The following is a 16,460-nucleotide window of genomic DNA, read 5'->3' as shown; positions in this document are numbered from 1 at the left end:
TTGTGCATGCACCGAGGCTAGCTGTGGGCCAGTGCATCCGTGCCGAAAAACTGACGTAAAGGCAACCGTGAGAGCGCGTCGGCTGCACTGTTGAGCATGTGAATGGCGCGCAGCGATTTCAGCCACTTATGACTCCAGACGAACAGACAGCGGGCGAGCTGAGACATGCCCATCATCCGGGGACAGGAAACCACCGCATTCAGAAATGTACGGTCAGAGCGCCATCCTGAAAAGGACGTACTGCACGACTGTGTTGCTCTTTTAGTGAAATTTGCAACTTTCTATGCACTGCTCTGGAGGACCGGACCCAAAGAACGCCAGGCAAGGGAGAAGCCCAGCTTGACCGTCTGCCACCGCATGTACACACACTGTACCGGGAGACCGCTCTCGTTCACTCGAAATCGCTGGATATCAGCAGGAGGAACCCTCATCGAGTCTCTCAGAAGACTGTAGAAATCTCTGAAGCGAAAAGATTGCCTTACTTTGCTTTCGCTGTGCTTTTATGCTAAATTGATTGCAACAAGCATCAGGTGCGCAAGCTGACGCTACCAATTCATTGGCCCGTTTACATACTCTTTCAGACGATTAGCTTTCTGAACAAAATCCCCATATGTGGATTAAATCCACTTATAGCATTGAAGTCCGAAGGGGAACAGCAGATACTCTAAAAATGCTGGATTTCACACAATTGATTTGTGTTGTGACAATATAAAGCAATTAAGTTAAAGTTTTTACAATTTAAGTGGATTAAACATAAAACAATTGAGTTGTCTCAAAAAACCTTCAAGAATTATGTTGTTTCGGCTCATTTTAAATAAATAGCCTGATCAAACAGCAAACATCTTTTTATGCATGTACGGGGAAAAAAAACAGCTGTGAATCAATACTGTATATGTAAACTTTTGAACAGGGTAATTTTATAAATTCAACTCCTATTTTCTCTTAGTTTATTTGTCTATATGTAAACAACTTTAAATGCCAAATACAGTGCTCAGCATAATGGAGTACAGTATCCATTTCTCAGTGAATATAGTCAATGTATTTTGGTGCATTCAAACAAAAGAGATTTATTAAACAGATATATTTATTAAAATAATATTTTAGTCCCCAAACATGTTCAGAAATTGAAGATAATACTATTAATTTCAAACTACAATTACAATATACAAAATTTAACTAAATTTTTGAATTTTTTTTATCATTATTATTATTATTATTATTATTATTTTGCTTCTGTTTATTTTTTCTAATTTTTAAAAAAATATATTAGTATTTAATATTTTTCTATAACATACTCTTTCTATATACATTTGGGTATACTAGGTTTTGGACCGTTATTGTAAGTTATATTGTTAGATAAGCTCCAGATTAGACTTCAGTACTGACTAATCTAAAGTATATGCACAAGTATAATATTGTATAGCTTCCTATTTAAAATATGAATTTAAAAGATTTTTTTAGTACTTGTATATGCTGACACTGTATCTTGTTCACATCAGCAAATAAAAAATAACATGCATTTCATAAAATTAAAAAAATGTAGTAGTTAATCTGTTTAAATTCAGCACATTGTTTGCAAGCTAATGACTTTTTTTCCCAGTGTATGATTCTCATTTTGGCAAAGTAATATTTTGCAGATTCTGTAAGTTGTATGTAAATGTTTGATTTCAACTGTATAAACTAGCATAATGGAAAAACATTTCTGGAAGCAAAAAAACATACCCCATTAGGCTTTAATATAATTTTATTACAGCTATGATGTCCATTAATTCATCAATGCAACTTACCATTCACGTTACATTTACATTTTGAGATTCAGACACTTTTAGTGCAACTGCAATGAATTTTCAGTCTGAAAGGCAGTGCTGCCATCTAGTGTCTAGTAGTAGTGTTCACTTGCATTATAAGATTTGATGATGTATTAGTTTCCACATTTTATTAAATGCACTGCACGTATAGCACTGTTTATTCTATACTCTTTATTTTTCATGCATACAGATTAAAAAAATATAATGCTTAAACAAATCAGTAGTATTTCTGAAACATCCTAAAAAACACACAAGGTCATGAGACAGACAAGAACACTTTATTCTGACAAACATGAATATTATGCAATCCATCCAGAGCTCTTAAGTCACAGTCTCTCATGAAGCATAGTCAGTCATTTGATTACATTGTCCAAAATGACATCAACATCTTTCTAACACTCTTAACTAATACATAAAACACTCAACCTCACACTAAATGCTGGATTTCAGGTCGTTGTTATATTTTGTACATGTTCAAATTCAAGTTTAGCCTTGTTTTTGACTGCCACATGTTATGTGGACTCTAAGGCAGAGCTTTGTATAGAATTTTTTAAAGAATGAAGTTAAGTTTTACCCAATCGCTGCCTCAGGCATAATTAGACTGAAACCAATAGGGCAATACAAAAACTCGTGATTGGTATAATATGAAGTAAAATAATAGTAAATATAGGCCAAAAACAAACCTCCAATGTAGAATTCATAAAGCCATTTATAAATTCAAATATAGGTTAACGCTATCATTATTAAACCCAAAAAAGCACCTTCATCTGCAATTGAATCTGCAATCACTAATTCATTTATATTAAAGAGCATCATGTAATATTTCATTTTTAATGGTTTGGAATTTTTTTTTGAAAATGATATAGATGACAATTTTTGCCACTGCATTCATTTTGGCTTTATCTTAGAAGTCTGACTTTTTTTGTCCTTCTCAGAATTGTATGATATGAACGTGCATTTTATAAATAAGACAAAGCTTGAGAGATGTAGACATACATGCATACATACTTATACATAAAATTCATTTAAAAATTTAATTAAAAAGAACCTATGCAGTATATACAGATTTTTTGAAAGTTTAAAGCAATGTGTTTGCTACTTTTTCTACTACTTAAAATCCCTGTCCATTGAGACTATAATTCCCTTTTCCTTAACTTGCGTAACATTTTCAAAAAATTGTTTTGTATTATGTAACTTGTGTTACTTGTAATGCGTTACCCCCAACACTGCTTGTAACAACAACAACAATGGTCATTTGAGAAAAATTCAATTGCCAGAAGTAAACCTGCGACTTTGACTTATCTTCTAACAATTTTGACTTCATCCTCATATTTCTGAGGTATAAAGTTAGAAAGTCTAGTTCTGAGTAAGGAAAAACATAACTGCATGTTTATATCTCACAATTCTGACTTCACAACATGCAACTGCAAGTTTTTACCTCACAAATCTGAGAACAGATAAGTCAAAATACTGAGTATGTGATCAAGCAATCCTGAAAACAAAACTGTACTTTGTTTTTACATTCTTTATTCAGTGGCAGCATAGAATGTCAATACATTAAGCACAAAAGGAAAGCTTCATAAATAGAATTTGCATATAAAACATTTAGTAATATTTTATTAGTATTCACATCATTCTCCTTACTCTTTTCACACAAATAAACCCTGCACATTTTCCACTGTAATGCACTTGTGTACCACAAATACACTGTAAACGCCATGTCTGCAGAACTTATGATCATATTACCACACAGATTGCATTTGTGTTTGTCATAACTTCACTAGAATCAGCAGATCACAGATCAAACTCACTTCTGATGACTATTTCATCAGCTTTTAAAATTAATCCAAAGCATCATATAAACTTCTGATCTAACAAACAAAACCCTTCCATAATACATCTTTGAGACTTCCTTAAAGCCACGCACTGAGTCTCTGAACTTTAACCCTAGATTATCAATATCAATACATGATTCGTGTCAAGTTCACATTTCCTCATAAAACAACTGCACTCAGGTCAGGTGACTTCTTGCACTTTTCCTGTAAAGATCTTGTGCATGCTGTGAGATATGCAATATCTTATTACTTTATTGCAATATTGAAACCAATAAAATTGCAGATTCAGCAAATACATTTTTAAAAAGGGTTACAAAGCATATTGTCAACATAAATATGAAGGTAAAAGAGAAGGACGCTATTTCTGTATTTATTTCATTCTACATACCAACTCAAAACTTTCTTTCTCTCTCTCTCTCTCTCTCCATTCAAGCTGCCATTTAGTTCTCCAACCTTTCTTGGGTTATTAAGACCCAAAGAGCATTTCACTCCCATGTCTATCAGTGGTTCCACCCTGCAGGGTTTTCTCTTGGGAGACTCATTACTCACTATACAAACACAAAGGCCAGCCAAACCCCAGCACTGTGCTTCTATGTTCATATAATCTCAAGCAACCAACTGTAGCACATTAAAAAGTTTGCAAGGCAACGTTCAACATAAACATTTATATATGGCTTCCCTGAAGTTGTGGGTATTTCTGCAGGGTTGCTGGTGAGGGCGAAAAAGGGCAGGCTTTGAAACAATTTTGGCACTTTTATCACAGTCTAGTGTTTACAGACGGTAACGTTATTAAAGCATACACTAAAAATTAAGGCAGCATGAAATGTTTACACAAACCCATGTCAGGTTTAATGAAATACTTACGGGAAGAAATCTTTGTGCTTTCTCATTGTTAGGGGACTCAAGGCTCTATTTAAAGACCTTTGATGACTTTGATTGAGGACTTCGCTGTCTATTTCGAACTTTATTCAAATTGAGATAAATTAATCGGCTGGATTTAAGTTTGGATGGCTCATCATAAGCACAAGATGCACTTGAATTCACTATTGCTGTTCTCACATCTATATACGTCTTCTAGAATTCTGAAATGAATCTTTTTGTCATTCATTCAAGAAGACCTCACACCAACAAACAAAAAAATAAATAACTAGATTGTCTTTAAATCTAGGACTCAAAAATGTCCCTTTCACATAAATGTTTTAATGCACTGTGAACTATTTTCTAAAGCTACCGTTTATACATAATATAAAAATCTAATCTGGGTAACACTTTGTTTTAATGGTCCATTTGAGTATTAGTAGACTGTCTACTTAATATCTATTGATACTGCTCTTTCAACAGACTTTTAACTGACTATAAGAAACTTTGCAAGTACATGTCAACTTACACTAACCCTAACAGTCTGCTTATGGCTCATTTTTCACTGATATGTACGGTACGGGACGAGTCACCTTTAACAGGCTTGCATTTACACTGCCCTTTTGGTTGGCGTGCTGTACTACAGAGAGTTTCAGACGACATCATTTTTACTTGTTTGTCCCTTTCTGAAGGGATCGGATATCAGGTGCGCTTCAATAATCATGCACACCAAAATAATAAGAGCTCAAGAAGTTTGTTATTCGAAGTTCATTATTCGTTAATCTAAAAAGAATTAGTCGGTATATAGATGCAATGTAACTTAAATTCAACAAATCGATCATCAAAAAAAGTGTAACCCAAACCTGTTTCATTATTTTAGATTCATCAAAATATCAATTCTGTAATGTAATATAGTATATAGCAATATAATATAGTTTTTTAGTAAATAAACGGTTCTTTTCCAACATCCTAAAAGCCATTTATTTGCTCACTGTACGTGTTCGCGGACTCAAACAGGATATAAACAACAAGGAAATAGAGTGCTGTAGCCTTGACGTCATAGTCTGAATACTTATTTGCCAATGGTTTCCTCAATTTTCCTATGGGTTATGTGTTTTTTTCTCTGAGCCAAACAAAAAATGTCTGTTGTAATCAGAACTTGATCATACTTAAATGTTTTGCAATGTAAATTACACTGCCTAACAGTATATAGGTATTTATCATAAACATACATTTTAAAAACATTACATTTGTATTTTTTGAATCCATGAATTGTACATTATAGAGCAAGTATTAGTCTACAGCATACATTATTTTACTTGTACATTAAAAGAAAAAGGAAAAAAATTTAAAATATTGAGAAAATCAGTGGTGAATTAGTTTCCTAAGTCACAACTGGATGACTGTAGCGCATTTCAATACAATCTCACATTTTAATTAATGAATCTTTCTAATCAAGAGTGTCATTTTGTAGTGACAACAATACAGATTCATATAGGGAGGATGCTAAAAGATCTCCTGCTCATCTCCATAATTCTCTTTTTAACATTAAAGTCAAAGTGACAGAGAATTATATAAAAGTGTATGAAATCTAGATCATCACCCTTTTTCAGTAAATTACCCAAAAGACATTTTCTTAGAACGTGCATATATCAGTTCGACCAATGTGCTCTTTTACTACAACATCCTAAAAACATTCCCATCACCAACAAAAAAACAACTAATAGCCACAAGGAAATATAATCCACTCTCCATCTAGAAAAGTAAATGAATAGTATTTTGTGTTCGACTTTTTGTTTAACATCTGCCTGCAATACAACCCGTTCTTCAATATTACAGCCCTGGAAGTGAATTATGTTTCTAGACAGCAGGACAAAGAAAAGTATGCCATTTGGACTGTATAGAATGAATAAAAAAAAAACAATTTTACCCGGAAGACTGACAAACTATGAGACGATGTTGATGAAGTAATAAATGTGAATGCTCATACAAACGACGGCTATGTGCAAGTACTATCAAAGACTCCACATGTCATGCAATCACAGACAAACTCAATGCAAAAAACTAATATTATCACGACAACGGAAAAGCCTTTAAATAATGTTACGACTCCAAAATCACTCACTATTTATTGTATAGATTGTGAAATCCACTCAGATAGCTGATATATTTGACTATAATATGTTTGTAGAAAACGTCTGAGCATTAAAGGGATAGTTCACCCAAAAATGAAAAGTGTTAAGTTACTAATCATTAACTTTGTGGCTCTTCAGTAGGACATCAAATATTTTGGCTGAAACCCTCTGATAACACAATTTATAAAAAGAAATGTTTCAGCGATTATATTTTGCTTTATAAGAGCTCAATGTCCACTACCTGACAAAAGTCTTGTTGTTGATCTCAGTTGTTAGAGCAGTGCTTAATTTCTAAATTGCGAGGTGCCAGGACAGATTGGGGTAACGGATCCGGCATGTTACCCGAGAATGGAGAGGTGTTGGGAAGGGTCATTGATTTTTTTTACCCTCAAAGTGGAAAACATTGGAAAACATTGGCATGCATTTTAAATTCGAATGAATCATCTTAAACTCAGCCAAAAAACTTCTACAATGTTTGGCTAAAGAAAAAGCTTGAATACTCAGATTTTCAATTTTGGCTGAACTTTCCCTTCAGCAAGAGGCCAACAAGAAGAAAAAGCCTTTCTGAATTAATATTAAATGTGTGCTACACATTTGTGTTACCATATATTAAATATGAAAGTAACACAGGTGAAGTAAACAGCATTATTTATCAGCGTGTAGGCAGTCCAGCTTAAGGAAGATACAGAGTAGATTATTTGCTCCTGAATCTTCACAGACGTGTGCTATAAATGAGTAATGCTGCTCACCACAACATCTCATGCATTTTATCACTTGAGTATCTCCAGAGGACAAGTTATACTTTGGAATTCAAGTTTGAAATTGTAAAACGATGTTATTTTCAATTTAGGTTTTGACAAACATTTTAGATGAGACACGGATTGTGGCTTTTGTGTTCGACGTGGAGTCTCGTTCCCCTGAATATGCAATGAAAAGTCACTTAAGGATGATCTATATAGCATAAGGCTACCCGCTCGCTCATATTTGTGCTCTCTCTGTAGACGCTGATGGATTTGTGTCTTTTTAAAAATAAGGTTATAAAACAGCTTTCATGGTCAAGTCGAACATAAACGTTAACCACGCCACAGTGCATGTAGGCCAGTGTATTTCGCCAGTAGTTTATAAATATGTGCATAATTACTGGAAATACCAACATACCACCACTAAAACTAACAACGGAAAAATAGAACGGAAGAAAACAGCCCACGTAAACTGCAAATTGTGGAATTGTAGACATTCAAAGAGCATGTAAACCTAATCTCTAAAGTGTTTTTAGAAGGCAGTGTGTAAACCAAAGCAGCGCATCAATGCTACTGCAGAAAGAGAAAAGAAAATGGAAGCATAAATAGTGAATATCTGGCAACCAGCTATCACAAAGTAAATGTAAGTGTCTTATAATGGTGCGATCCTTTAATATAAAAGTAGAAAGCAGGCACTAAATCTTTTCTCCTTGTTACTCTCATGTGTCTTATTTTCACAATAATCTTAATCTTTGTGACGTAAATATTAAAGGTTGCGCATCAGCTATACAATACACACAAAGTGAACTTAACATGATTGTAAAGTAAATGACACTTTTTGAATGGAGGTGTGTGTGTGTGTGTGTGTGTGTGCAGCCTTACTGCACAGTTTGGTATAAGTAACCTCTCTTATAGGCACTCAGTGGGTAAAATGTAGCGACCACAAACTTGCCATCAAAAGTACGGCCTGTCAGTAATCTCTGGGCTTCTTTGGAGTCTCCAGCATTTGCATACTCCACAAACACCTGTCAAAACAAGACGAACAATTAGTATTTCAAACTAGATGGCATAGTACTTAGCACAATGTTCAAAGTGATCATTTAAAGGGCACCTATGATGAAAATCATCTTTTGTAAGCTAATAGGACAGAACTTTGTGTAGGTATAGTAGTGTGTCCACAGTCATACTGGTGTGATAGAAAAACCAAGTCACATTTGTTTTATTTCCTGATGTTAAAATAGGATCCAAATCCCTCCCATTTTGAGACCCACCGCAATGTGATGTAGGAGTGCAGTTTCCCTGCCCACCGGTTTGATTGACAGACGCATATTAATATGTCTCTGTAGTAACGCGTATAATCTTATCAACAGGACAGGACGTGCGCAAAGCAACAGGGATTAAAATAAATCTGTTTAGCTCTCTGTGATAAGCAGCACCTCAAGAATGAGTTTTACAAGTTTAAAATGTTTTAAAACAGTGCATGTTTGTAATAAAGACAGTAAAGTTGCTACGTAATTCCTCACCACAGCCGTATAGTATCAGTATAATTAGAAAACAAGACACTTCAATACCCGTTTGTGGAGTTAAATCAGGTTTATTTTGTACACTAACATAACGGGTATCCATACAGCAGTGGATATTAACTTGTATCCTGTAACATTTGCCGTGCGAAAACGGTGCACAGCTAAAGGTGTGTGTGTGTGTGTGTGTGTGTGTGTGTTTGTTTGTGTGTGTGTGTGTGTGTGTGTGTTTGTGAACTATATAATGGCATTGTGTGTGACTGATTGTTGCAGAAAGGCTTGAATTAACTCAACAACAAATATCTAAAATAACATTTGGAAAAGTTTTTACTGTTGCAAGTAGTAGTCAGTAGTAAAACCTATCTATATTGTCTTTAGCAAAAATATGAAAATACTACTTTTTAACAACCTACACAAGCTTTCTTGTTTGAGATTTCAAAGTCTTTTTTTTTTTTTTGGACTCCCGTCACAACCAAAAACTAAATTACAAAGTAAAAAAAATACAAATTCTTCACTTTATTCTTCTTCTAAAAGCATTATTCAAAACATGTATCACTTTCCAGTTGCAATCTTCTCAGTTTTTTATTTAAATAATTTTTGATGAAACTGCAAAGTAATATCATTGTAAAGTATTGCTGTGATTATAAAGCTGGCTTGTAATGCAAATAGATTTGTACGTTTACTACCTTTTTGTCTTTCTTTCTTTGTCGTTATTTGCTAGTAGTGGGTAACAAATTGAAAGTTTCACACATTCCCAAAATAAAATTATTACTTTTTTATATTATAGACCTAGTATTATAAAATATAATTTGAAAGTATTGGTATTAATACTATGAATGTTATTATTTTAACTGTCGAGAGATGCTTTTGAGTTGTCAATTTTTATACTGTAGAGGGTGTTATGTTTTATTGTGTGATATAATGTAATAAATTAGGAATATATTAGGTAATGGATGATTCTTGTATCAGTACACACAAAAATGCTTTGTTGATTAAACCCAAACTTGGGTCAAATTTGAACAAACTCAACCATTAAATAACAAAATTATTTTTAAAATACTTTTTAATTGACCAAGCGGTTAAATCTGTTTCTTATTTAACCCACATTTGGCTTAACAACCCAGCATTTTTAGAGAGCATGAGCTGACATTTTATTAAATGACTCCAATTATCATCAGTTATTGTCATTACAGTTATAAAATGTTCATTCAGTGTGACTAAAATATACTAAATAATACACTTTCATTGAATAAAAATAAAACATTAACTACAACTTGACTAAAAAACAATAGTATACTTGGGGGAAAAAAAGGTGACAATGAATACTACTGTACTCTTCTATATTACAAAATCACCGGGTAACGGAAAAAAAATTACATTCCCTACTAAAATGAATTGTCACTCACCTGTCCCTTGCCAGGGTTCTCTTTTGGGATCAGTAGGGATACAACCGTGCCATACTTCTGACATTCTTCTTTCATGTCCTCTATTATATCTAAGACATACATATAACGTAGAGATCTGCTAAATAAAGACAATAACAAAGAATATACGTCGATTTCTGAACCAATGAATCAGAGACCGACCTTCATACTCATCTTCATTATATAGATGGCTGTCGTCAATTACGTTTAGTAGTCTCAGGACAGGTGTGGGCAGAAGGACCAGATCTTCAATATGAGGTGCTGAAACCCAAAGCAGTTCTTCATACAGTGTCACAGCACACACTGAACAATGCAGACAATAGTTTAGATGCTGAGTGATACAAACCAAAGGGAATGCTGAAGAAAGGGCTCATTAATGCAGCCTTGGCTGTGCTTCTGAGTTTAGGGTCATTGTGAAGCATACTGGGGATGGTAAGACACATCATTATAGTCCTATCTAAAGAAAACGCAACAATAATAGTTGAGAAACTGACCAAAAAATTATCTTATTTTTGAGATCTGTTCAACCACTGTGTATTATTTTAGGCCTATCACAAATAGATATTAAGCCCAGTAGGTTTTTGTAAATCCCTGTCTTAATGAGTGATTTTTCAAATCATTCATTCAAATTATTCTTCCAAAATGGCCGATTCATTTAGAAACTAAGCAAGAGACTTTAAAGCAAGTCTTAATGAATTATTGAAATTTTGTTGCTTTCAATTTGTTCAAAAATTATTTTGAAACACAATATAGCGTTGCTTTGTTCGGAGCTATTTATATTATTGACAAAAATATAGTACAGAATATCATATAGTACATAAAATAAAAATAAAGTACATTAAAAGAGTATTGCAGCTCACTCAGTGTTAACTTCACATTCATTCATGTGATGAAATTCAGGAAAATTGCACTCTTGATTGAGTAATTAATTGTATCATATCTTAAAAATATCAATATATATATATATATATATATATATATATATATATATATATATATATATATATATATATATATATAAATATATATATATATATATATATTTTTTTTTTTTTAACAATGTATGAAAGAAATATGTATTCAATTTTACATATTCAAAATCTAATATTTAAAATTAAAAAATTACAGTTCATACAAAAATATTATGCAGCAGCTACTTATAAACATCCAACATCTTAGAAGCATCAAAACAGAAAGATCATGTGACACTGAGGCTACGTCTACACTAATCCAGATAAATTTGATAAAAAGCATTTTCGTCTAAAAACCCTTCATGTCCACACTATCGGTGAAACGCTTTCATGTACTGCGTATGCGCACAGACATAAGAGGTTTTTCATATCCACATGCCGTTTATTTACTTTCCATCTCTTTGAAACATCACAAATGTTGCAACTGTCCGCTACTAACCAAGCTCCTAGTGAACAATCTGTGTCCTTTATAGAGAAGTAATGCAAAGCATGTGTAAACTGCCATCAATCTTTAAATAAGCTGTCAAAACATTGGCATTTTCAAATAGATATATTTTCATTTCCTAAAAACGCTGTCTCATTGTGGACAATGCGGAAACAGAGAGAGAAAATATGCGTTTTAAAAGAAAACGCTTTGCTGTGGACATGGCATGAAACCAAAGTAATGACTGCTAAAATAAGTCAGCTTTGACATCCTAGGAATAAATTAAACATTTTAATATAATACACATTTATATATATATATATATATATATATATATATATATATATATATATATATATATATATATATATATATATATATATATATATATATATATTTTTTTTTTTTTTTTTTTTTTTTTTGTAAAAATATAATACACCAAACAGTTATTTTTAATTACTTTCCACAACATTACTGTTTTTACTAAAACAATGAAAACCCTTGTGTATAGGAGTCTTATTTCAGCCTGAAATCTGACTCACTTTTCAGTTGATCTGTTGAAGAAAAAAGTGTGCTGAGATTTGCAAACTCCTTTTACTTCCTACCTTTTGATCAGATCCCTCAAATGAAAGACAGGAATAGCCGGGTAAACCAAAGCATTGCTTGAAAAGATATGGTCTACGATTGTTGAACTGTTATCCTGTAGACACAACAGAAAGCAAGAACAACAGTTCAAGTAATAGCTATTAAGTCATTTCAAATAGTTATTGCAAAAAATGACTTTATCATCTGACCTTCCATTCCTGAGACTTGACAGTTTCTTTGAGTTTCATTCCTGAGTACATCTCCAGCAGGACGATGCCCAGACTCCACAGATCCACAGCGGTTGTGCAGCCAGAGTCACTCTCCACACCTGCCTGTGCCAGTGAGTTCTGCAGCTCAGCTTCAGGAGCCCGGTATCCATCTGTCTGGATATATTTCACATCCTGTGATGAGACAGACAAGAACCACAAACCTATAATACTAGAGGCACATTGATAATACGCTGCCATTCAAATGTGTAAGGCCACACATTTTAATTAATGTTTTATTTAGCAATTCTATTTCAAATAGCAAACATTTGATTTATTCAATTAATTATATTTTGTTCAATAATTTATTCTGGAAAAAAATGTTTTTGAAAGTATAAAAAAATATATTTCATGTATTTGTTGAAGTTATAGATGATATAATTTTAATATAGAATATTGAACAGTAAAAAAATATATATGTTATGTTCCACGTTAATTGTATGAGTATTTATTTTTTTCACCCTCCTCTCTCCACTTTTAGGTTGTTTATTGGTTCAGGTGCCAGTTCCACCAATCCCCGGACAGCCTCTCTTTAAATGAGAATTTAAAGATTGTTTTGTCATTTTTAGTCTGTGATTTATTACCTCAACTTTTCTGATGTAATTCAAGTTTTCTTGTTGAACTTTGTTGCCTTTAAGTAAATGCTTTGGTTGTTGTGATACTAAACTGAGCAATAGAATATCTTTGTTAGGTTTGCTTTAGTTTAGCTTGTTTATGTTAGATTAGCTTGAATGTTTTTCCATCTGTGTAATTTTGAGATTTGTAGTTTAATTCGTTTAGATCGAGTGTCGTGTGCACTGAAGATATCGGGTTTTATTTCATAATTTATTTTTGTCGCCAAGTTTAGATGTTAGATATAAGGATTGTTTTGTTAATTTCTTTGATTTGGATTACACTTATTGTCTTTGTTTATAAAATAATTTTGTAAATGTTTTTTTTCTTGTTTTATTGTCATATATTTTGCTTAATCCACTGAGAAGAAACTGCTTTAACTTAGAACCGATTCCTGCCTCATCTTTGATCTGTCACACACATTACATCTCACCTAAATGTTAAAGCATCCTTTTTAAATATTATAAACCCGTAACAATTTTTAAAATGTACTTAATATTAAACAATTGCAAACTATTATTTTGTCAAAATATTAATTAAATGAATCAATTATGTACTTGCATAAATGCCATAGATTGTTTAAATAATTTATTATAATAGAATAATAGAATAGAATATTATTATGTATGAAAATTTTAGCTGAAAATTTATTATGCTGAAAATTGAGATTTGACATCCTAAAACATTTTAAACTATTAGATGAAATAATTATTCAATTTGTTTTATTATATTTACACAGCACTACCGTGCATCAGATCAACAAAAAGTCTTTGTAAGCATAACATACTATTTTCAAAATGACCCCAAACATTGAAATGGCAGTGCTTGTTTGTTCGTTCATTGAATGATTTTGACAGCAAATGCTAATGTGTCTGCAGCAGCTTGTTTCAACTTGTCACCTGATGCCCTTCTTTAAAGCTAAGGCCGAAGTCGATGAGTTTAAAGCACTCATCATCAGCGCTCCAGAGGACGTTGCGGGGCTTGAGGTCTGCATGGACGAAACCTTCTCTGTGCAGGAAGGTCAGAGACTCCAGAACGTCCCGGGCGCAGTGCTGAATCAACCACATGGAGTGTCCCTGATTACTGGCCCGGACCAGCAGCTCAGACACGCTCACATCCAGCAGCTCCAACAACAGGCAATGAGTAGCCACACCAAAGGGGTTATGATTGGTAAACATCCCATACAGCGTCACTAGAGACACAACAAAGAACATTTGGATCTTCTGGACTCATTTACAGTATTCATAGTATATGTATAGTTCGTATAGTTAGATTAACACTCTGGTATGTTAGTTATTTATAGGTTTAAAATAGCTCTTACATCAAGTGTTGTGTTCAAAATTATGATTGTTTAGTTATGTAGCATTGTGACCCTTCAAGACACATTTCATTCCACTGTATGTCCACACATGTAGTGAAATGACAATAAAGATTAACTTGACTCAGCCGTTTTAATGGAGAAGTTTTCCTCTTGCGAACTATTAAACATATTGTAAATGTGGGTCACCCCTTCATAAGCATTTTTCATGCATTTATGCAAGTATACCTTTTTTTGTTTTGTACATAGGAATGTGTCACTTTTACTACTTTTTTTCCCTGGACAAAAAATTGTGTCATTTTATTATGACTCACAAAATATGTGTTAAAAAAATTTGCTTTAAAATCACTTTCACACACAATTTAGCTTAACCTATTTAATATAACCAGGTACACTTTTTTTTATAAACACAGGTTAGACAGAGTATGTTAATTGTTCAACATAAAAATACATGTTTTATATAAATTTACCATAATACCTCAACTACAACACTAGACCAGATATGGCCAAACTAGGGCCTGTGGGCCAAAGTTAGCCCTTGGCAACCTCTGATTTGGCCCACCATCCTATCTAAGAACAGAGGGAGAATGATAGGGATGGTTTTGAGACTGTCAATTCAAATTGAATATAACCCTTGTTTGTTTGCTTTATTGTTAAAAGCTACCTGAAATTAAAGGTTTCAATTAAATGTTGTAAATTAATCAGATTATCTTTGGTGAGTAAATCAAGTCAAAAGCCGATTCTGCTGTTAAAAATGTGATTGTTTTATTGCAAGTAGTTGTAATTTAACGTTATACTGCATTAGTTAATGCAATTTAAAGTAATGTTTTAGGAAATTACACATGGCAAATTTAATATACTTTGGTATATTTACCTTGGTATAAGTTGCCCACGGCCCTTGATACTAAAAAATGTGGGCACCCCTGCATAAGACACATTCAATATGCGTTCTATGTAATCAAAAAACTTTTTTATATACATATATTTTAACAATAATTTGCAGTCAGTACTACAGTTTATCTTTCAGAGCTGTTTAAATCGATGGCTCTCAATTATTTTGACTACAAAATCGCCTTCTGTCCTAGAAAATATTAGGTCCCCATGTAATAAACTTATTCTTTAATATTTAGATTACGCTGTTAAAAACAAACAACTTGCAGAATCTCCTGGAAGTTGAACATTAGTAGAGTAGTCCCTTCCCCCTGCTTCAAACATACGTGTCTTAGCTTAATTTACCGATATTCTTATGTCCCTGAATCTTCTCCAGCACCGAGCTCTCCTTGAGGTACCCGTAATCTCCACCTTGCGGGTCCACCTGAAACTCCTTTACAGCAGAAGTGGCCCTTCCGGAGCTCACACGGTAGACCGAGGCCGAGACGCCCTGACCCAACCGAGCCTGCACGTTCCAGATCTTCCCGTAGATCTCAAATAACGCCGGGCTCGTCTTCTGCTCCGCGGCCGCTGAAGTCACCGCCATCGCAGGTGAGCTGACATTTGGACTGGACATTTTTGCACTAGAGCCAGAAACGCAAGCCATAAGCAATATCAACGATAATCAGAGTTAAATTGTGTCAGGTTTATAAGTGGTGTGTGCTCCATCCGTAACCCTTTGCAGAAACTTTATTTAGTTGAAATGATCTTTGCATAGTGGTTTTCTGCAAGCCAGAGTTTACAGCTAACGACCACCAACTGCTGACGAACGAAGGTTTAAATGGCATATTTTAACGCGAACAAACTAATTTTTGAGCTCTACCTCAGCATAGTCGGATCTTAAAGATCCGAAAAGCTGATGTGCGTTTATAAAACACACAGCAGATCCATTTACCCCAGCTCAGGAGGACCGAGTTCGGACATTTTTGCCACTGTTTTGGTGGCCATGATACCGGAAGTGACGAGAAAGCAAAAGTAGAGTTTCCTACAATCTTGCTAATCAATATTATTTGTAATTGTTATATTTACAAATA

At 33.6% G+C, this 16,460-nt stretch overlaps 1 protein-coding gene across 1 annotated transcript; it reads right to left on the bottom strand.

Annotated features, from left to right (window-relative positions):
• Positions 1 to 7,724: 7,724 nt before the first annotated feature.
• On the bottom strand, positions 7,725 to 16,387 carry uhmk1 (U2AF homology motif (UHM) kinase 1). The gene is made up of 8 exons (NM_001076659.2): positions 15,733 to 16,387; positions 14,078 to 14,370; positions 12,510 to 12,701; positions 12,321 to 12,415; positions 10,667 to 10,743; positions 10,483 to 10,581; positions 10,303 to 10,391; positions 7,725 to 8,401 (listed from the first exon to the last, which is right to left on the bottom strand). Exons 1-8 carry the CDS (start codon positions 16,001 to 16,003, stop codon positions 8,255 to 8,257), a joined length of 1,263 nt encoding a protein of 420 aa, NP_001070127.2. The 5' UTR covers positions 16,004 to 16,387; the 3' UTR covers positions 7,725 to 8,254.
• Between the last annotated feature and the right edge of the window lie 73 nt (positions 16,388 to 16,460).

This window comes from Danio rerio, chromosome 6 (assembly GCF_049306965.1).
Source record: "Danio rerio strain Tuebingen ecotype United States chromosome 6, GRCz12tu, whole genome shotgun sequence".
In the NCBI taxonomy this organism is placed as follows: domain Eukaryota; kingdom Metazoa; phylum Chordata; class Actinopteri; order Cypriniformes; family Danionidae; genus Danio; species Danio rerio.
This window is presented reverse-complemented; position numbering and strand designations above follow the sequence as displayed.

Excerpts from the sequence above, each read along its gene's own strand:
- uhmk1 (NM_001076659.2), bottom strand. The coding sequence starts at position 16,003 with ATGTCCAGTCCAAATGTCAGCTCACCTGCGATGGCGGTGACTTCAGCG. Across the intron at positions 10,582-10,666 it reads TTTCTTCAGCATTCCCTTTG|CACCTCATATTGAAGATCTG; the intron begins GTTTGTATCACT and ends TTTGGGTTTCAG. Across the intron at positions 8,402-10,302 it reads AGAACCCTGGCAAGGGACAG|GTGTTTGTGGAGTATGCAAA; the intron begins GTGAGTGACAAT and ends TTGTTTTGACAG.